Source organism: Camellia sinensis, chromosome 10 (genome assembly GCF_055761805.1).
Source record: "Camellia sinensis isolate YWXY chromosome 10, ASM5576180v1, whole genome shotgun sequence".
NCBI classification, from domain to species: domain Eukaryota; kingdom Viridiplantae; phylum Streptophyta; class Magnoliopsida; order Ericales; family Theaceae; genus Camellia; species Camellia sinensis.
In genome coordinates this window covers 171,086,438-171,108,437 of record NC_138970.1, presented here as the reverse complement: position 1 = coordinate 171,108,437, position 22,000 = coordinate 171,086,438, and the positions used below count along the sequence as shown (strand labels likewise).

General features: G+C 33.8%; 1 protein-coding gene and 1 long non-coding RNA gene across 2 annotated transcripts; one reads left to right on the top strand and one right to left on the bottom strand.

Annotated features, from left to right (window-relative positions):
• The first annotated feature begins 10,703 nt into the window (after nt 1-10,703).
• On the top strand, nt 10,704-16,703 carry LOC114299236 (polygalacturonase At1g48100). The gene is made up of 7 exons (XM_028243926.2): nt 10,704-11,271; nt 12,711-12,842; nt 14,125-14,358; nt 14,462-14,506; nt 14,590-14,797; nt 15,410-15,600; nt 16,088-16,703. Exons 1-7 carry the CDS (start codon nt 10,897-10,899, stop codon nt 16,478-16,480), a joined length of 1,578 nt encoding a protein of 525 aa, XP_028099727.2. The 5' UTR covers nt 10,704-10,896; the 3' UTR covers nt 16,481-16,703.
• LOC145801542 (uncharacterized) lies at nt 13,815-20,182 on the bottom strand. Its single transcript, XR_014343151.1, has 2 exons — nt 18,355-20,182; nt 13,815-15,276 (listed from the first exon to the last, which is right to left on the bottom strand). It is a non-coding gene; the product is annotated as an uncharacterized LOC145801542 (long non-coding RNA).
• Nucleotides 20,183-22,000: the final 1,818 nt, after the last annotated feature.

The window sequence follows — 22,000 nt, the reverse complement described above, 5'->3', positions numbered from 1 at the left end:
GGATTTGAGATCGCGATAAACAAAAGGGGGGAAAGAAAGGAGGGAAATAGAAAGAGCGGGAAAACGAAAAAAAGAAGAAAAGAAGAGGAGAGTTAAGATAGGCCATAGTTTTATTTATTTTTTGCTATTTTTTTTTTTTTTTTTTGGTTGAAACTGCAGAATTTTTTTTTTTATTTTTTATTTTTCTTAGTTATTAAGGTTGAAAATTTATTAGTTTCATTTTTATTTTAATGAAATCTTTTTTTTATTTGGTAAAAATAGAGGTAATATTTTTATGAAAAATATTTTCAATTAAAATAAAGTTAATGAAATTTAGAGAGATAGAGACGTGTAGAGAGATAGAGACAGACAGATTAACTTTATTTTAATGAATTTTTTTTTTTATTTGGTAGAAGTAGGGTAATATTTTAATGAAAAATATTTTCTATTAAAATAAAGTTAATTTTTTATGGTCAATGGAAAATATTTTTTTGTGGCCCATTTTTTTTTTTTTTTTGTTTACTAAAAATCAAGAGCTAATTTTTTGTGGTAGAAAAGAGGGAGCGGCAGTAGTGGTGAAGGTGGTGTATAAGAGGTGATGGCGAAGGAGATTAGTGGTGAAGTTATGGTAGTGGTAGAGGAGATGGAGTGGTAGTAGAGGAGGAGAGGTAATAGTAGTAGTAGTAGTGGTAGCAGTGGTAGTAGTGGCAGTGATGGTGGTAGTAATGGTAGTCGTAGAGGTGGAGTGACAACATTGGTAATAATGGTGGTAGTGGAATGACATTTACAGTAGTGGTGAATGTGGTAGAGGAGATGGGTGGTGAGAAAGAGATGTGTGAGAGACAGATAGAGAGAGACAGAGACAGAGTGATGAGCGAGAGAGAGACAAAGTGGTCGCTAAAAGTGCATTTTCTTGTAGTGGAGAGCTCAATAAATAGAGAAGATGAGAGGGAGAGAGTGAGCAAGGTGAACACAATGGGAGAGAGACAGACAGACAGACACAAAGAAAGAGTAAGACGACATTGTTTTTTTAATTTTTTTTTGTGACAGAAAAATGACGTTGCATTTATTTAAACTATTTTGTGACTATATATATATATGAAAATGTCTCAAAGCCACAATATATATATATATATATATATTTTTACTTTTTTTTTGCAACGGTACCTATTACGGTCGCAAAAAACTCTTCTTTTTTTTTTGCGACAACAAGTTTAGTCGCCAATAAGTTTTTTGGCGACCAAAATTTTGGTCGCCAAAAGATAAAAAATAATTTTTTATTTTCCATTTGGCGACTACATTGTTTTAGTAGCCAAAACTTAATATACGGCGACTAAAATATTTTTTGTCGCTAAAAATAAGTTTTTGGCGACCAAACTTTTGGTTGCCAAAAGATAAAAAATAATTTTTTATTTTCCATTCTGCGACTAAATAGTTTTAGTAGCCAAAACTCAATATACGGCGACTAAAATATTTTTAGTTGCTAAAAATAAGCTTTTTGGCGACCAAAATTTTGGTCGCCAAAAGATAAAAAATAATTTTTTATTTTCCATTCGGCGACTACATTGTTTTAGTAGCCAAAACTCAATATACGGCGACTAAAATATTTTTTGTCGCTAAAAATAAGTTTTTGGCGACCAAACTATTGGTCGCCAAAAGATAAAAAATAATTTTTGATTTTCCATTTAGCGACTAAATAGTTTTAGTAGCCGAAACTCAATATACGACGACTAAAATATTTTTAGTTGCTAAAAATAAGTTTTTGGCGACCAAAATTTTGGTCGCCAAAGATAAAAAATAATGTTTCATTTTCCATTCGGCGACTAAATAGTTTTAGTAGCCAAAACTCCATATACAGCGACTAAAATATTTTTAGTCGCTAAAAATAAGTTTTTTAGCGACCAAAATTTTGGTCGCCAATTCCACAATCAACTTATTTTTGATCTTGCACGACCAACTTATTTTTTTGTCGTCAAAATGTGACCTTCCGCGACCAAATTTGTAGTTGGTCGCCAAAACCACATCACTTTCTGCGACCAACTCATTTTTTGGTCACCAACATAGGATCTTCTGCGACCAACTCATATTTGGTCGTCAAAAATAATGATCATTCGCGACTAATTAATATTTGGTCGCCAAAAGGTAACTTTTAGCTACCAACTTTTATATTGGTCGCGAAAAGTGGTCGCTAAAAGTGCAGATTCTTGTAGTGTCTATACCTTAGAATATAGTATTACATTAATGCTCGAGGGGAATTTTATGTATTGTATTTGATCATTGCAGCTTCCACAGATACTTGTAATGAACTGATGGCATAGTCGTTGATATTATCATGTTGTTGCTACACTTGCTGCATCAGAAGAAAGCTTCGCAAGATGCTTAACATCACGATGTCTCTCGTCTTTTTTTTACTCTTTGATTTAAGTTTTGTAATTTGAATTATATTTTTTATAAACCGCCAATCCGCCCGAACCGCCAAGGCAAATCCGCCATTATTTGCCAACCGAACCGCCGGTTTTTGATAAGGAAAATGGCAAATTCTAGTGACACTTTTATCAATCCGCCACCCGCCATACGATTTCTATTTTTCTCTCAAACCGCACCGATCCGCACCGCGCACACCCCTACTGCTAATGCTAACCCATTACAAATGGGAGAGAGAGAGAGAGAGAGGGGGTTGTGGAAGGAAAGGGACGGATAAGAGAAGGTCAAAGTGGTAGGGACAGACATGGCTGGAATGTAAAGTCACAACTGAAAAAAATAATGTCAGATTACACCTTCTTTTTTTTTTTTAATTACTAACAATAATAATTAATGTCACATTACACTTCATATTTTTCTTTTTCCATTTTGTTGTTGTTATGAACATATAGATGATTTCATGTCATGTCATAAGATAGCAGAAGGCTCCCTAGAGCATGTAGCTTTGGAGGAGGCCGGCGTTCTATCTCTCTTTTGTTGTCTTATTCTAAATCACGGATCTAAACAAAGAATTATTAATTAGAGTGTGATATATAATTACAATTTAAATACCCGCATACCAGTGTAATATTGGATCTAATTAAATATATATATATATATATATATAACCCAATATTAAATAGGTCAATGAATATGTTAATGTACACTAAACCTAACCCACTAACCTAACCCACTACATCCACCCCACTAAACCTAACACACTTACCATCTCCACTACCACCCACCACCTCCACTACCATCCACTACCACCACTCACTTACCTCACACCTCTCCTATATAATAGCTTGTAACATACAAATCCTTATACAATCAATCTTGTAATCTACATCAATCAATAATACAAGAGTTTTAACATGGTATCAGAGCAATAGGTTAGCTCTTGGTGAGCTTCACCTTCCGGCGGGCGGCAACCTTGCCTTCACCGCCCGCCGGACCCTAACCTGTTACATAACCAAATCTCAAACAAACCTGATTCACACCTCCCAAAACATCTCATTTCATTCATCTGTTTCGTACCCTGTTGGCCTTCTTCCTTACCTTGCCGATCGGCGCCACCGCGCTACTTGCCTTGCTGTCACCGCCGTTAGATTTTCCGGCGTTGGTTCTCTACTCGCCGCCAGTGCTCTTCGCTTGTCATTTCTCTCCGCCGCCGCCGCTCATTATGGCTTGTTGAAGCCGCTCCTGCAGCGCCGCAGCCATGGCCTCCTGCTCCCTCGCCCGAGCCTGCTCTGCCTGCGCCTCCGCGCTCAGCTGCGCCGCCCTCGCAGATAGCTCGGCGTTGCGCCGCGCCGCCTTCTCCACCTTCGTCGCCGCTACCAAGTCTGCTATTTGTACCTGTACAGGAGCGGATACGATGGTTGGAAACCAGAGTCAGTGCAAGTCTATGGGTATTATACAGGCACTGTTTCCTTCTACTATAACACTTACATACCGAACTACAATCCAGTGAGGAGCACTGGCTTCAGAGAATCATACATACCGAAGTACAATCCATGATATACAATGATACCAACACATACGGCCGACACGCACATGCATCAAGAGACACCTTTTATTTTTTTTTATTTATTTTTTTTTTTTTATTCTTCCAACCCCACTCACACACACAGCCACGGGAGTGACTGCCAGCCACACAGACACCTTTTCTTTTTTTTTATTTTTTTTTATTATTCCTTGTTCCCCACTTTCCTCCTTTTATATATATATCTCTCTTTTTTCATTATCTTCTATTCAAAACACTATTTTGATTCCACCCACTTTTTTTTTTTTTTTTGCATCCACCGCCCACTCACTCTCTCTCCTCACTTTTATATATATATATATCTTTTTTATTTTATCTTCTTTTTTTTTTTCAAAAAAAAAAAAAAAAAAAAAAAAAAAAAAAGGACAACCACGTTATTTCTCACTTTTCTTTTATTTTAATCTATATATATATTTATATATTTTTTATAATATATTTTTCCTATCTCTCTGTTTATTTTATTTTATTTTCTTTTTCCATCAATATTTCCTTATTCTACAACTCGTTAGTGAGCATCCCCAAATATTTTTATCTATTTTCTTTATCTGTTGTTTTCTTTTATTTTATTTTTATTCTTCAACAAAACAACAACACCAAATAACACCACAAACATTCCCCACACTTGTCTTTTTTTCATGCCAGGGCTCCATCCCGATCACCATTTTACACAAACAAACAAACAAAACAAAAAAAAAAAAAAAAAAAAAGAAAAACCAAAAAAAAAAAAAAAAAAAAAAAAAAAAAAAAAAAAAAACAACAACAACAACAACAAAAACACCAAACAACGAAACAGTGGGCTTTTTCTTCTCTACTCTGCCGCCGGTCTTTTCTTCTTGCCTCCGTCCTGAGCAGCCCTTGACGGTGTTGCCTCCGTGTTTCCCACTCCACTGGGCATGATCAGTACTCCCTGCTCCTCCACTGCAGCATATGGCGGCCCTCCAAATCGGAACATCACGGTGGCCTTCCGCTTCAGCTCCTTGTTTTCTGCCCTTAGCACGCTCATCTCTGCTCGCGCATCCTTATACATGCGTTGGAGCAGAGCCAGCTGGGAGTTTAAATGCTGCACCTCATTTGTCCTACTCTGCAGCCGGTTCGACAAGTTTGTGACCGCCGTCATGCTTTCCACACATGCCTTCAGAGTATACTGATTGGCCTCCACATCCGACTGCACTGCCATTTTTTGCTCCACCGACTGCATCGGAAAGTTCAACGGAGCAAACCCCGTGGTGTTTGGTTGAGGTTCACGGGACACCGCACCATTTCTCTCTCCTGTGGACTCGTTCAGGTCGGGAAAGAGAGTCAGCAGACCACGGGACGACGAAGCCATTTTTTCTGGGCAACAGAGTGTTATAGAGAGTGTTACAGAGTATCTTCTCAGCAAAACCTTCTCAGCAAAACGAAGAGTTTTTAAGAGGATTTTCGCCAATTGTTTGTCTTCGCCTCTGCCTCAGCTCTGTCTTGGTTAAATAGCCGAGGCAGCCACGCGCATCGCGCGCCTCTTCTCGCCGCCAACCGGCACGCCTTTTCATGGCCCGCCTTTTGATGCATTCGGGCACGCCTTTTGATGACACGCCTTTTGAGGATGCGGGCACACCTTTTGAGGGCACGACTTTTAAGGGCTTGATATCTACATCCATGTATATCTTTTGGGCAGCCTATATACACACTCATACAGTGTCTTCTACACCGGTCAGCTTTATCAATCCCTTTGTTTCAACCTCAAATAGGTTTCTATCTTCACACCTATTTGAGTTTGAGGGGGGGTTATACACAGTATCATGTTCAAGCCACCTCATGGCGCACTCCCTAAGTCGCCCCCTTGGTGCACCACCACAACTTGCTACATCGGTCCGACATGACCCCGTAAACTGTCTTCTACACCGGTCCGGCATGACCTCGTAAACTGTCCTGCTACAACGGTCCAACATGACCCCGTAAACTGTCTGTCTTCTACAACGGTCCGACATGACCCCGTAAACTGTCCTGCTACAACGGTCCGACATGACCCCGTAAACTGTCTTCTACATCGGTCTGACACGACCACACAGTGTCTGCTACATCGGTCCGACATGACCCCGTAAACTGTCTTCTACAACGGTCCGACATGACCCCGTAAACTGTCTTCTACATCGGTCTGACACGACCACACACTGTCTGCTACAACGGTCCGACATGACCCCATAAACTGTCTGCTACATCGGTCTGACACGACCATACCGTGTCTCCTATCCTGTTTTATTTATCAGTTTATTTTTCTGTTTTGTTACTCTCTTCAAACTCAAGTTGGTTAGTTCCTATCCTCCTTGAGTTTGAGGGGGGCTGTTAATGTACACTAAACCTAACCCACTAACCTAACCCACTACATCCACCCCACTAAACCTAACACACTTACCATCTCCACTACCACCCACCACCTCCACTACCATCCACTACCACCACTCACTTACCTCACACCTCTCCTATATAATAGCTTGTAACATACAAATCCTTATACAATCAATCTTGTAATCTACATCAATCAATAATACAAGAGTTTTAACAGAATAAACAAAATTTTTGAACTTTCAATTTGAAAAACGATCAAAATGTCACAATTTGAAAATTCCTATTAAACTCTTAACACATACGTAGGTTGGAGAGAAATTATTATCTCATTTAAAAATATAAGGCATATCATTATGATCGTAATTTATAAATATATTATTGGTACATTATTTTTAAATAAGCTCTAAGAAAATTTTGAGTGCTATAGCAATTTTTTTTTAAAATTCTTAAAGCTATCCATCAAATACATAGGTAACCTAAGAGGGGTGTTTCATTTCATTTCTTTGAAACTTTTTTGATAAATTATTGTGAAGCAAAATTAATGAGGATTGGACACTTTGATGCTTGCAGTTTTGTATATATGTGTGTAAGTTGAAATCTGTGGGCGCATAGAGGTTTCTTTGATTCTTCCATATCATTTTTCTTGTTGCTTTTTAATGCACAGTATGGATTTTCTATCTAAAATTTCTGTTTAGTCACAGAAAACTTCAAAGTTCTGAAAACCATTACCCTGGTAGGTCAACATTTTAGTCTGTCTCTACCCCCAGTCTCTATATATTTAAATTTTCAGATGATTTGATGATTGAGTGGCGGTCTGATGAATGAAAAACATCGTATAATATTTTTAAATAGTTTGAAGGTTGAGAAAAATAATTCAACAGTTATTGAATATGACTGGTTTTAAAAGTGAAAGGATATTTTTTATAACAAAAAAAAGTAGATAAATCACACTAAACTTTCTTAAACTATGACTAATTTGCACTTTGCCCCCTAAACTTTTAAACTCAATACAATTAACCTCTTTAAAGTATTATTTTGTTATATTTAATCCCCTTCATTATGATTTTGTTAGGAATTTACACAAATAATACATTTATTAAAATTTTAAAATAATAATGCTCTTATCTAGTAATTTGTTTGTAGTTTGCACTAAGATAAGATAATTATTGTTTTAAAAAATTAATAAACATGCCATTTGTTTTACAAATGGTCTAATTCTGTTTAAATATTTAACAAAAAATGTTAAATATAACAAGATAATAATTTGATGTGATTAACTATTAAATTTTAAAATTCATGAAGTATATGAGCTATATAGTTTAAAAAATATTATTATGATTTACTATTAAAAAAAAAAATGCGACAATGGTCACATCAAATAAAATAGTTGCTTCATTGTTGATGGGTTAAGAAGACAAAGTACAAAGAATAATTAAAGCCCGTGAAGGTTGCATGTGATCATAACGAGAGCTGTTGTAATCAATTGCCCTCCACGTCACGTGTGTCTTTTTGGCTTTTATTTGAAAATTCTTTAACAAATTCACTAATCAATAAATTTTCAAATATATTGAAACCATAGAAAAAAAGCCAGAGAAGAAGCAGATATGGATATGGCATCCCCTAAATATTGACTACTTTCCAAATAAAAAATATTTCATTCACATAATTTTTTTTTACAAATTTTCTAAATGACGTGGTAAAAAAAAGATAAATTGACAACTTGCGCTCTTACATTCCGCTCTTCTCTCAAAACTTTTCAAAAAAGTTTGTCATGTCATTCAGGGGGATTTGTAAGGAAGAAATTGTGTAGGTGTAATGTTGTTTCCAAATATATATATTAAATCTTCTTCTTTTCTTTTTTTTTTTCTTTTTTCTAATGAACTCTATGAAGGGATAATTTTTGGGTTGATTACACTTTTTATTCCTATAATTTAATCTAAATCTACCTTCTTATAATTTTAAATTGAACAATTTGATCTCTACACTTTAAGTGTAGTTTCAATTAAGTCATTCCATTAAATTGGAGATCAAAATTAACATTTTTGAGACACTTATCAATTTTTTTAAGGTGTAAACGTATAAATAAAATTAAAAAAATTTAAATGGAATGATCAAATTAAAATTGAACTTAAGGTGTAATGTCTAAATTGTTCAAATTAAAAGAGTAAGAACTAAAGTGAAATTTAGATCAAATTATAAGAGTAAAAACAGTAATTAATCCATTATTTTTTTATAAAAAATAATATACTATACAAATAGACACATATAAAGTAATAGAGAATTGTATATAGCTGATTTACGCCTTCTGTTGTCTTTATTTATGACATATTGTAATGTTAGCTATGATTTAATTATGACTCATTGTATTGTTAGTAATGACTCATTATATTGTTGATTATAATATTATTTTGATTATGATTCAAAAGATTTTTTTGTAATACCCTATGTGGTATTTATTTATGGTTTTTTTATCTTTTTAATTATAACGGAAAATGAACTAACTGTTCATAACAGATATATTAAGTGATAGATGTGTTTGAAGTTATGTACATACCATGACCCATGTATATCTACAGACTAGTATCTTTTTTTATTGTGCTGTAAGTGACTAAAATGCTGCGTTATCATTGTATTGAGATAAAATGGGACAGATGATTTTCTAATGAAATGTTGTCACCTCTATTAATTTTGAATTTTTTTTTCAGACCGGAAAGAAAATTTTTATTACACAATAGATAAAAGATCGGATTGAAAAAATTATTCAGAAATCTATTTCTAGGATAGCGTTGCATTAGGTTTAAAGATTGTTTGTTTTAGTTGTAAGATCATGATTAATAAAATTATTTGAAGAAAAAGACAAATTATTATTTTGAAAGATAATTTTTTTCATTTTAATTAAATGGGTTTATTTTGGAGCTCAATTTGTCATCTTTTGCATGTTTTAGCTTTAATAACCAGGAGAATAATATGCAAGAAATATATTTCAATTAACAGTTTTTATTATTATATAGAAGAATAGTTAAAAATTATATCTTTTTCTGTTAATTCTGTTAAATAAAAAATTCTGACAAACAAAAGATCCAGGATTCCATAAAGGAAAATGCCCTCACATGAGAGAGAAACAAACACCTCCACATAAGAAGCAAAATTATGTCAACAAGCTAAAAATTAATAAAAAAAAAATAAAAAAATCAAATCTAAGTCATCACCAAACTCATCCAAACCTTCAATTTGGAATCTGAAGACCCCACCTCCGCTGGTCAAGTTAAGATAAAACATTGAGGTTGAGGTGGTCGCCTAGCATACAACAAATGCGTTATTCAGCATTGGTCTTCGGACTGTGAAAAGATTTGAAGCCAAATCTTAAAGTTTTGGGCTCAAAGATGGAGAAGATAAGGCGGAGATATTCGGTCTAGTGAGGTAAACATCAAATCTGAAGGAAGATCAAAAAGAATGAGAGAAGAAGGAGATCAGAGAAGTAGGAGAACTATTGTCGTCTTCCTCTTCCCTTGGAGGAAAACTTAGAGAGAGAAAAAAAGAGTTCTAATTTTGAATCAATATTGGGTCCAAAAAAACAGTGCTAATATAATAAGAATTACAATGATCAAATAAACATAAGAGACAAATTACGAAATCACAGTTATAATTTGCCCAAACATGGATTGTAATTCTAGTTATAGACAAATGATAGGGCAAATTACAAATACATCTCCGGAGGTTTACTTAAAATATAAATTGCCCTTTCTGGTTTTGAACTTGTTATGCAATTAGAAACTTGAAGGGATATGATGTAATTTTTAAAATTATAAGGGGCAATTCCTATTTTAAGCAAACCTTAAAGAGTATATTTATAATTTATCCTAGCATATACATATATATATATATATATATATAGAATGATTTGGTAGAATTTTGAATTTATCACCTAAAAAAAATCAATATGTTTTTTTATATAAAAAATAAAACTTTTGACATCAAAAAAAATATTAAATACTCAAAAAATATTATATGACATTATATACATGATACTCTCAATAAATAAAAAATTATAACACATACTAAATGAATTATTATTTGTCTTTTAACCACCCAACAAAAATACCCATTAAATTTTCTACTAATTACTACTTTGAAACACTACATAAACAATGCATCATATAAATTTTTCGAGGTTACTCAATAAACACTTTGTCACATCATTGTTATAATTCATTCTATAAGAAAAATCTAGAAGATCATCAATTTCCAAATGATATAGTCGACATTTTTGCATGAGCAAGTGGATGAGTCTCATGCAACTACATATTGCCACGTGGCAAATAATGGGTCCCTTGATGAGCTAAAAAAATCCCAAGCCCCAACTAAATGATCACAAACAAACAAGGAAAATCATTAATAAAAAGAGGGGGGGGGGGGAAAAAGGCTAGCATAATAGAATGAAACAAAATGCCTTTCATTATAGGTAAATCCTCAGCTTGTGGTTCTACAGTCCCATTGTATTCTTCCTATTTAACTCCTAACCATTCCTTCTTTTAGCTATCTAAGGTTCCAACCAACTCTCTCTCTCTCTCTCTCTCTCTCTCAAAACAATGAAGATGAGAGGACTTAGTTTGAGAAGCCTCACATTTATGCTATTCATTGCCTTGTTGGTTTTGTTTTCTCATATGGGAACTTGTAGTGCCAGAAGAGGCAAACATTGGAGGCAAAACAGAGCTATCTCAGCTTCTCTGTCCAAGAATGGAAAGAGTCACCATAGCAATGCCGGTAAATTAAAACACAAAGCACCACCACTGCCACCACCTTCTCCTCCTCCATCTCCTCCAAAAACACCGCGACCTCCTCCCACGTCTTCTTCAAAATCACCGCCATCCCCGGCTCCTGCACCAAAAAAAGATACTTCCTCCACCGTCTTTAACGTACTAGATTTTGGAGCCAAGGGAGATGGAACTGGTGATGACACAAAGGTACCCTTCAAATTGTTTTATATGTGTTCACAAACTAAATAGCATAATAGAATTCACAATTACAAGGGCATTATAGTCAAATTTTGTGTAGCGGAGTAGTAGGCTGTTCACGTTATTAAAAGGGTATTATGGTCAAATTTTTCTCATTATGTTCGGAAGTATTATTTCCACACACCACCTTTTCTCAATTCACACTTTTTTAAAATATATATATATATATATATATTTGGAATCAACTTCCAAACTAAACTTTCCAAACAAAAATCTATTATGCAACCATTTCTTTGGTTTAAAAGTTAATTTCCAAACCAGAAATTTTCATTCGGAAGTTAGTTTTTAAATCATATAATTTTGTTCAAAAGTCAATATTAAAATTAACAATCGTGTGTGAATTGAGAGAAAAATGTTGTATCAACATAGAAGCTCCCTTTTGGATTGTTTAGTATCATTTTTGCTTTTATATTTACATTTTTTGAAGGAAAAAAAAAAAAATCAGAGCTGTTTCAAAAATTGTTTGCATAAAAACAATTTGAAGTTTAAACTTTTCATTGTTTTTGTTTTTTAAAGAGCAAAAAATAAATGCAAAGAAAACGAATTATGTTATAATTTATAAGTTGAAAACAAAAATAGAAACATATCAAATCAGTGAACATTTCAAAAAATAGTTACGGATTCATAAAAAAAATTCTCAATATTAATAATTAAAATTTTAAATTTTTTCATGAATCTGTAATTATTTTTTGTAATGCCCGTTGATTTGTAATTTTCTAAAAAAAAAAAAGAAGCTAAAGCATAAGTGATGGCATATTCTTCACAAATAATTACTGCATTAGTAATAAACAAATTCCAATACATAAAATTATATTGTAATAAAATAATACAAGAACAAATGGATAAATTACACTTGACTTCTTTGGAAATTTAAAAAAATAATACAATAAATCTCATAATTTTGATATAATTATATTGAGATATTTTGAGATTTTAATTCATATAACACTCTCAGTCTCTTCTTATCAATAATTTGATAGTTATATGATTAAAAATTAATATTATTATCTTTTTTATACAAAAAAAAAATATCTATTTTTTATTTTTATATTTTTACATCATTGTATCAATATAATTATATTAAAATTATAAAATTTACTATATTTTCTTTTAAATTTCAAAACGTCTGTGTTATTTAACAAAAATAAATTACTTCTAAATAAGGAAAAAGAAAACAGAAATTCCAGAGTAGTAAATACAGGACAACAAAAATCACGTGGGACCCACTCATCAAATGATTCTCGTTACGGCAGTTTATTGGTCAAGATTTTCCAAATCAATAATTGTGTACAAAAACTAACAACTGTTTTTTGATTTTTTATTACTTTAAATTTAATAAAATTCTACATTTTGGTTAGACAATGAAAATAATATATGGTGCAACGCAGGCGTTTCAAGCTACATGGGCAGCTGCTTGTAAAGTGCAGGCATCAACGGTCATGGTCCCATCACAGTTCACTTTTCTTGTGGGACCCATCTCATTCTCTGGCCCCTACTGCCAATCAAACATTGTCTTTCAGGTAAATCAAATGACATAATATCCACTACCTTCATAATTCAAGATTTTGATACTGCCGATTTATAAAAGGGAATACTTCCCTTCATAATGTGATCAGATTAAGAGTAACACAGGTCTTATTTTAATAAATCGAACCGTTAATATGTAGAACTCGTCAATTATTATATAATTATAAAAAATTATATTGATCGGATATCGATAACTATATGATCAAATCAAATTTTTATAAATCGTTTATTTTTCACTATCCATTTTTTTATACAAAACTGATTTGATTACATGACTATCGATATCCAATTAACATGATATTTTACAAGAATATAATACCCAACAAATTCTATACATTACACGATTCGAATTATCAAAACAAGACCCGTGATGAACCTCACGAGTCCAACAATACCCTTCCTTTTTAAAACTCTGCCTGGTCTTATAAGAATTGTTTGAGATTATCTCAACTCTCACGTGATAACTCAATTTTTTATAAATCGTTTATTTTTTACTATTCATTTTTTTCATACAAAACTGATTTGATTACATGGCTATCGATATCCGATTAACATGATATTTTACAAGAATATAATACCCAACAAATTCTATACATTACACGATTCGAATTATCAAAACAAGACCCGTGATGAACCTCACGAGTCCAACAATACCCTTCCTTTTTAAAACTCTGCCTGATCTTATAAGAATTGTTTGAGATTATCTCAATTCTCACGTGATAACTCAATTTTTTAATTTAAAAGTTAAATAATTACTAAAAAAATTAAAAAATTAATATTTTTTTTTTCTCTACATTTTGCGTATTTTTTTTTTTGTAAAAAATCAAAAAAATATAATAAATATATTATTTTTTTACCTCATATTTTAATTAAAAAATCAAAAAATTATTAAAATAAACAAGACGTAAATGCAATTTTTAACTTTTTATTGAAAGATACATAAAAAAATAAATAAGTGATATGACTTGAATAAATATATTTATCTAAATAAATACGTTTATTTAAAAAATGCCAAACAAACTCTTACGACAAGAAAGATCTAAATAGATGATCACTTACGTCTCCAATGATCATGAAAATTGAACTTCGATCTTACATCATAAGTTTGGGTTTCAATTTTGCTATACGCTTTTGACGCAATGCTTCAATGCCTTCAAAATTACAGTTGTGTGGCCTGTTACGCCCCCACACAAATTTACCTTCTAAGCATCGTCGCCTCTCGTTTTTCCATCCCATCATGCAAAAAAAATTTTTTTTTTTTGGGTATTTTTTCAGCTTGAAGGCACCATTATTGCTCCGACGAGCTCCAAAGCTTGGGGTGCGGGTCTCTTCCAATGGCTCCAGTTTACAAAACTAGTAGGAATCACAGTTCAAGGATCGGGAACCATCGATGGAAGAGGCTCGGTCTGGTGGCAAGATTCCCCATACAATTCCTCCATAGCCGGATATGAATCAGCACTATCTATTATCCCATTAAACAACTCTATAGAAGAAAACCCAACAATTCCGGTAATTTTCTACTCCTCCTACCTCATCATTTCTGTGTCCACATCTAGTTTCAGCGTTATCCAAAAGCCTGACCCCAAATGTTGTTTTGACAAATCTGTGGCAGATAAGCAATTCGCTAGGTGGGAACATGCCGAGTATTAAACCAACTGTATGGACCACCTGTGAAATCTGATGTGCTTTCTTTCTCAACCATTGCAAAAATATTAATAATTGTTACTTTTGGCTCCACAGGCACTGAGATTCTACGGGAGCTTCAACGTGACTGTCGCAGGCATAACGATTCAAAACAGTCCTCAGTGCCACCTCAAGTTTGACAACTGCGTAGGTGTTTCAGTCTTCAACATGAAAGCCGCATCTCCCGGTGACAGCCCTAACACCGATGGCATCCACTTGCAGAACTCTCAGAATGTTGTAATCCGCAATTCTAATCTTGCTTGCGGTAATTTTCTTTGTGCAATAAAGCGGGTAGTTATTTTTCAAATTGGTACAAACTAAAACTTTTCACTAAAGCCGAAACTCCAAATTCAGCAAATCCATATTCCAAGAGTTACAGGTCCAGGATTGAGGTTAGATGGTCTCAACCACCAAACACCTAGTGGTCCATTTGATGACAATGCTATTGGACAACAGACCTCATAAAATTGACATATCTGGGACAAACTCCTCTCACCAGATCATGCTACAAGCTTATCCTTCTTGTCGCCCTATGCCCACCACACCATTGAAGCCCAACAACTAATATTTTGACATGTGGCAATAGACACGTGTCATCAATGAACAATCCAGCATGGGATTAGGTTTTAACCCACAAACCCCGCAGACAGGAGCACGTTCCCTTTTGTCCTCATTCAGTTTTTGTTTTCGTCTTCTCTAGCATCAAGGACCATCTGCTTTCTTCCTTTTACTTTTTGTGTTCTTCTGCCAAAAGAGTCTAACATTAGCATTAAGAACAACAGTTTACGATAACATAGATGATAATGATAAAAGGTGTGCGCAACAACCATATAGTGCAGTGAGATCTCATGTTTCAAATTTTCAATGCTTTGTGCAGGAGATGACTGTGTTTCTATACAAACTGGATGCTCTAATGTATACATACACAATGTGAACTGTGGACCTGGGCATGGAATTAGCATTGGAGGGCTAGGAAAGGAGGGCACCAAGGCCTGCGTTTCGAACATTACTGTTCGAGATGTCAGTATACAAAATACAATGACAGGTGTCAGGATAAAGACATGGCAGGTAAAGATAACATGTGCAATTCATCTAATTGACTACTAAATGTACATGAGACTGCTAAGTGATTTGAACAAGTTTGTTCCATAGAACTAAGAAAAAAAATCTCAAAACCATGCAAGTCCATCGTTCACAATTAAGAAATTGCAAAAAAAACTTGATTATATAAGTGCACTTTTTAACATAAGTGCACTGATTTGAGTCACATCAATCAACATCTCCTCTCTATTTTTCTACACATCTTTTTATAAAAAGTCAAAAAGTACACTTATTTAAAATATTCCAAACCAACCCTAAATTTTAGGGGAGTTTTGACTTTTCAGATAGGTTCTGAGTCACCAAGATCAATTCTGTATCTCATGATCTCAACAGAATTAAATATTTATGTGGTAATCAAAATTCAAACTATGAATCATAATCTGAGTTAGTCCAAAACGGCTAATTTGATAAAATCAAAAATTGAAATGCTCACTTCGTTCTAATGTATTCGCAGGGTGGGTCAGGGTCTGTGCAAGGAGTAATGTTCTCAAACGTTCAAGTTTCTGAAGTCCAATTCCCAATCGTAATTGACCAATACTATTGTGACAAAAGCACATGCAAGAACCAAACATCTGCTGTGGCCCTATCAGGAATCACATACGAAAAGATACGAGGAACTTATACTGTAAAACCAGTACACCTTGCATGTAGTGACAGCCTACCTTGCATGGATGTCACTCTGACTGACATAGAACTAAAACCACTACAAGAACAGTACCACATGTATGATGTCTTCTGCTGGCAGACTTTTGGAGAGTTGATCTCTCCCACTATGCCTCCGATCGATTGTTTACAGGTTGGCAAGCCATCAAGCAACACGATTCAAAATTATTATGATTCATGTTAAGCTTAGCCTAGGTATATTCTGGTGTATTCATTCAATTGTGTGGTCGGCTGATTTCCTGACCCCTTTGATACCATTAGGTAGTAAGCTAATACGCATATTTTGGTAATAGTTGTTGGGATTCTTCTTTACTATGGCTACATTGGTTCCTATTTTGTAAGAATACAAAATTGTTAGCAGCTAAGAGTTTGATATAATACATGCTTGATTACGAGGTTGTGATAAATAAGTCACCAATTCAATATATTTATAATTTGCAATCAATAGAGAATGTACAAGTGGACAGACATTATGTCTAAAGTTTCTTCTAGTGGTCAGAGTAAATGACAAGCAAATGACTTTCAGATCCCTAACTATAATATGGATGGGTAAGCATCATCTGGGGATCAATTAACTATATGAAGGACTTACTATGCACAGTTCTGGAATATTCTCAAGATACAATTTTTGAGAAAAAATTTTAAAATTTTGTTTGATTCAAATTTTTTGAAATTTTTTTCCAAAATTGCTCTCTCCTACACATCAATCAATCACTTTTTCTCTCTCCTCTCTCCTTCTCAATCACTTTTTCTCCCACACACATCTACTCAACTAAAACAAAATATCAAATCATCCCAAACTCTAAAACTCCAAAACTATTTTCAAAATATACAACCAAACAAACCAAAAAAATTTCTAAACTCTCTGCCCAAAATTTTTTTTGAAAATTTATCTCAAAACACAAACCCAAACACATTCATGCAGTCAGCAGAGCAAGAATGAGAATAAATAAGACATACATATACACTAGAACATGGATATCATAGAAATTAAAATCTAAGAAAAGAGCAGATAACACTGTGAGTTCAGGGCCTTCAGGCCATTCATCAGCTCCATGACCATGACAAATACTATTTAGCCATAGAAATTAATCTCTCTTGAAAATAAAATACAGTTTATTACTTGTACACGAATCATACGGAAAGGATAGACACAATTTAAGAAAAAATAAATGTACTTCAACAGCCCACCCATTCCACACAGCAGCACAACGATATAAAATTTTACATATAAATTATAATAATCTCTTTATAGTTAAAAAGAAAAAGAAAGTATCTCCAACCATCTACCAGTGAGCTTTTTATTTTTAAATTCAAAATCAGAGGCTGAATAACACTCTGAGTTTCAGCATCTCTTTTGCTTGGATGAAACAAACCCCAGCTGGGGCAAAAAGAACAATTCAGTCCTTTCTCAAGTTATTTCCAGCTACTCCTGCCCTATTTACCTGGAACGCAAATCGTTCTAGTATGAACAACAAGAATGGAAACATTTTTTTGGGTAAATAACAAGAATGGAAACATGGTAAGCCACATGCTGTAAAATGTGATACGATAAGGGTAAACTTCTTAACTTGATGTCGAAATTTTTTCTTCAAAACAAAGTTCTATGAGCATTATGATCCATTGTTTTACATTTTATCAATCTAAAACCTCCACTTCATCAATGCTTTAGTTCATTATATTTGACTTTTTCCCTATTAAAGAGAACTTTTAATAAAGAACATAAAAAAAATTATGAAATCGCTTTGGATCACTAAATTCACTGTTTTGGAACAAAAGTGTACTACGTTTCGAAACTTACATTTGAAAACATAAATCGCTAGGGTGTTAGTGTTTTCTAATAACATTGTGCCAACACTTTCTGATAAAAGTCAACATTACAAATAAAGTTTTTTATGAAAATAGAAGAAAGGGCAACACAACAACAAACATGACCATCCAATAAACTAAGATGCTCATAATTCATCGAAGATTTCATAATTCCTTGTATAAAATTCACTACCGTATAGATAAACATAACTAAAAGAGAGGGAATTTGACCAGATTAGACATGAATACCTTCTGGGAAGCTGAGAAGCTACCAAGATTCCAAAAGAAATGTGACAATGAAGACCACTCAATAACAGAGCATTCATGACCTTCTCATAATAAGTGATCCATCAACCACAAACCATGCACTCCTGCAGGTAATAGACTTGCATGCTTGAGATTTTAGTCACCTGCAGGGCTACCCACCTCAATTCAACTTAAGCACATCCACATTTGAGACAATATAAAAGGAAAAACAATACTTGATGAATTACATCAATGGACAATGGGCAAATGGAAAGAATGGGCTGCTACAAATGTAGAATTTTCAAAAAAAGGGGTGTAATTAAATGTTTATAGATAAATTTACATTATTTGCATGCCAAATTGCCAATTCTCAATGAGAACATTGTGATCTTGAAATCAAGACCAGCGATGAGAACATTTACCTTGACAAAAAACAAAATTTGCTTTTAGTTTGATAATCAAATTCACATGGAAACAACAGAGCTCACATAAATGATGAGCACATAGTAGTCACATAACTGATGAGCTCATAGTTGTCAATGGATCAAAACGATCATCTAACATTACGCATTTTTCCATCACATGTATGCAGTGTAAACGAAACACAAAATAAACTCCACAGCGGGAAACACTATAATAATATAACTTGTATTCAACCCCTTTTGTTTGTGCTATTGTGTTCCATAAGATTTATGATGCAGCCAACCTCAAATAATTCAGACAAAGGCTTGAGTTGTGAAAAATTATGATGCTCACTAATTTACATTTCATTTCAACTACACCAGAACATAATCATTTGATCTTTACCAACTGACAAAATAAAAATCTACATGAATCAAAAAATAAAAATTACAAAAATTTGAAATAAAAAAGTGAGGCAGTTGCAAGGCAATTTGGGAATGCAAAATTTGAGAATACCATGGCTCGTTGGACAGGGCAGTTGGTCCAGTGGTCCATGTAGTTGTCCCTTGGGACAGTCCGAAGTTCAGGTTTCGAGTCGGCCCTATCATTATAATCTAACTTACTAATCCACTAACATCATATCCTATAGTTTGCCCAAAAAAAATAAAAACTTTATAGATAACCAGAGCTTACAATCTTTAACAAATGGTTGAGTAATATAAACAAACAGAATCTTCTAAATACAAAGAAGAAATACAAGCTAACATTCAAATAAGTCACAAAATCAACAATAATAAACTCTTCTAAAACATTGTAAAGAGTTTAAAAACGAATAAGTAACAGTTGCAAAACTATTGAAGCCCTAAATTTGGGGGGGAATTGAAATTTAAACTTGTATGCAATAAATTCATAAAAATCTTGGGAATTCACTTTCGTCCATTACTGGTTGAAGAGCAAGCATCGGGATGATCATGATCGTGGCCATCGTTGGGATCATCGTCGGAGTCGTCTTCGTCGAAGGGCTTGTCCTTGTGAAAGATGCAGCATTTCTTGGAGCTTTTCTTCTGGAGGAACTCGTTGTCGACGGTGCCTTCCTTCCATGTCACCTTCTTCTTCCTGCGATTGAGTCGCAGAGTGAGGATTTGCGATTGCTGTTGTTGGTGTTGGGGAGCAGAGGAAGGGGATGGAGAGGAATGATGTAGGGTTAGGGTTGTGGTGGTGGTCATTGTTGTCGCCATTGATGATTGTGCTCTCCGATTCTGGGATTTGGGGATACGAAAAATGACGCGTTTTGAAGAAGAAGAAGAAGAAGAAGGAGAGAAAAATAGGAATATACCGGAAGGTTCGAAGAGGCTTTTTTTGGGTTGCTCCGTCTGCTATTTTTTAACCACTTTTGTTTTGTTTTGTTAATTACACGGACAATACGCGTACAAATGTTGTTTTGATTGTTTTTGAGTGCTGAATTGAGATGGTGGCTATTTTAGTGTTTTTTTTTTTTTTTTTTTTGGGTTATTTAATTATTTTATGAGATGAAAATATTATGTGTTTGAGAGAGAGAGAGAGAGAGAGGGGGAGGGAGAAGAGAGGGGAAGAGGGCTTGCAGTCGCCGCCCGATCGTCGTCGGGCGTCCTCGCAGCAGCTCATCGCAGCGTCACCAGGCGTCGCCTCGCCCGATCATCGTCTCCGGCAGCCCCCGTCTCTGCCCAATCATCGTCTCCGCAGCCCGATCGTCGTCTCCGGCAGCCCCCGCCTCTGCCTCGCCTCCGCCTCCTCCTCCCCCTGTAATTAGGGCCCTCTCCAGTCCTCCTCCCTCTTCCTCCTCCTTCCTTCTCTTCTCCTTCTTCCTTCTTCCTTCTTCATCTTCTTCGTTTCTGATTCAACCAGAAAAAAAAAAAAAAAATGCAAAAACGACATCGTTTCTGGGATTAAGGGGATTCGAGGAGCTCAAATTTGAGCTCCCTAGCACGACTGTATGTGTTTGAGAGAAAATATAATTTTTTAAAAAAAAAATTACTTACACCACTAATCCAACTCATTATATTCTTTAATTTTAATTTTTCTTTTATTACATTTCAATCCTTCTATAAGCCTTTGTTTAAGGAGTGGATTGACTTTTTAACTATTTTAGTCTGGATTAAAAAGCCTCATTTAGAATGAGTTTTTTTACTTTTATAAGAGAAAAAAATAAAATGATTATAACTTAAATGTGACATTTTATCTCATTAATTTTTTAATTTTTTTTTATTTTTTGTGATTAAAATAATCTTCAACTCACATGCCAAACCGTCTAAAATTATTAAAATATCCTTTCACCTTAAATTTTGAAAACCCTAGGCTTTGCTTTGTTTAGTTTTTTAAATAAGTTTTGAGTTCTAAATTACATTTTAAAAGATAAGTTATTAAAAAAAATTAAAAATTTATTTAGTTATGAATTTTAAAAATAATTTTGAAATGATTTATAATCTTATTTATTTATTTATTTGTACTTGAATAAATAAGTCTAAGGAGTGGTTTGGCATAACCTATTTTAGTCAATCATTTTATCTTTTTATTCTTTTTGAGTCACATCAATCAACATCTCCTCTTTATTTTTCTACACATCTTTTTATAAAAAGTTAAAAAGTACACTTATTTAGGACATCCGAAACCACCCCTAAGAGAAAATTTGATGATTGATGTATAGAATGTGAGAGAATGAGAAAAGAAAGAGGAGAAAGGAGAGGAAAAAAGTGATTGATTGATTTATTAATGATAAAAAAAATTTAAAAAACAGAGAGGTAAGAGAGAAAAAATAATTTTGAAACGAATTTTGAAAGTTGATTAACCAAACATGTTTTTTGTTTTTTTATCCAAATGGATTGTTTGAGGTGTTGCACTTTTTGTCTTTTTGAACTAAAAAATTGAGAAAAAAAAAATATAGAGGTTTGGATTAACTTTTTAACTTTTTATAAAAAAAATGTGTATTAAAAAATTGTATAAATTAATGTGTAGGGAAAAATTAAGATTAAAAGTTGTGCAGCCGTAATTTTTAACTTTTGATGAATAATAATAATTTTTTAATTTTTTAATAATTTTTTAATTTTTTGACTTTTTGACAATTTACCAAACTTTTCTTTAATTTGAAAACTATACCAAACGGTACCCTAATTTTTTATTACACCCCATCACCACCATCTTTACTAGTCCACTTGCTGCTGCCCCTTTGCCGCCGGCCAGCCCGTCACCACTAACCCTTGTCCCACCCTTC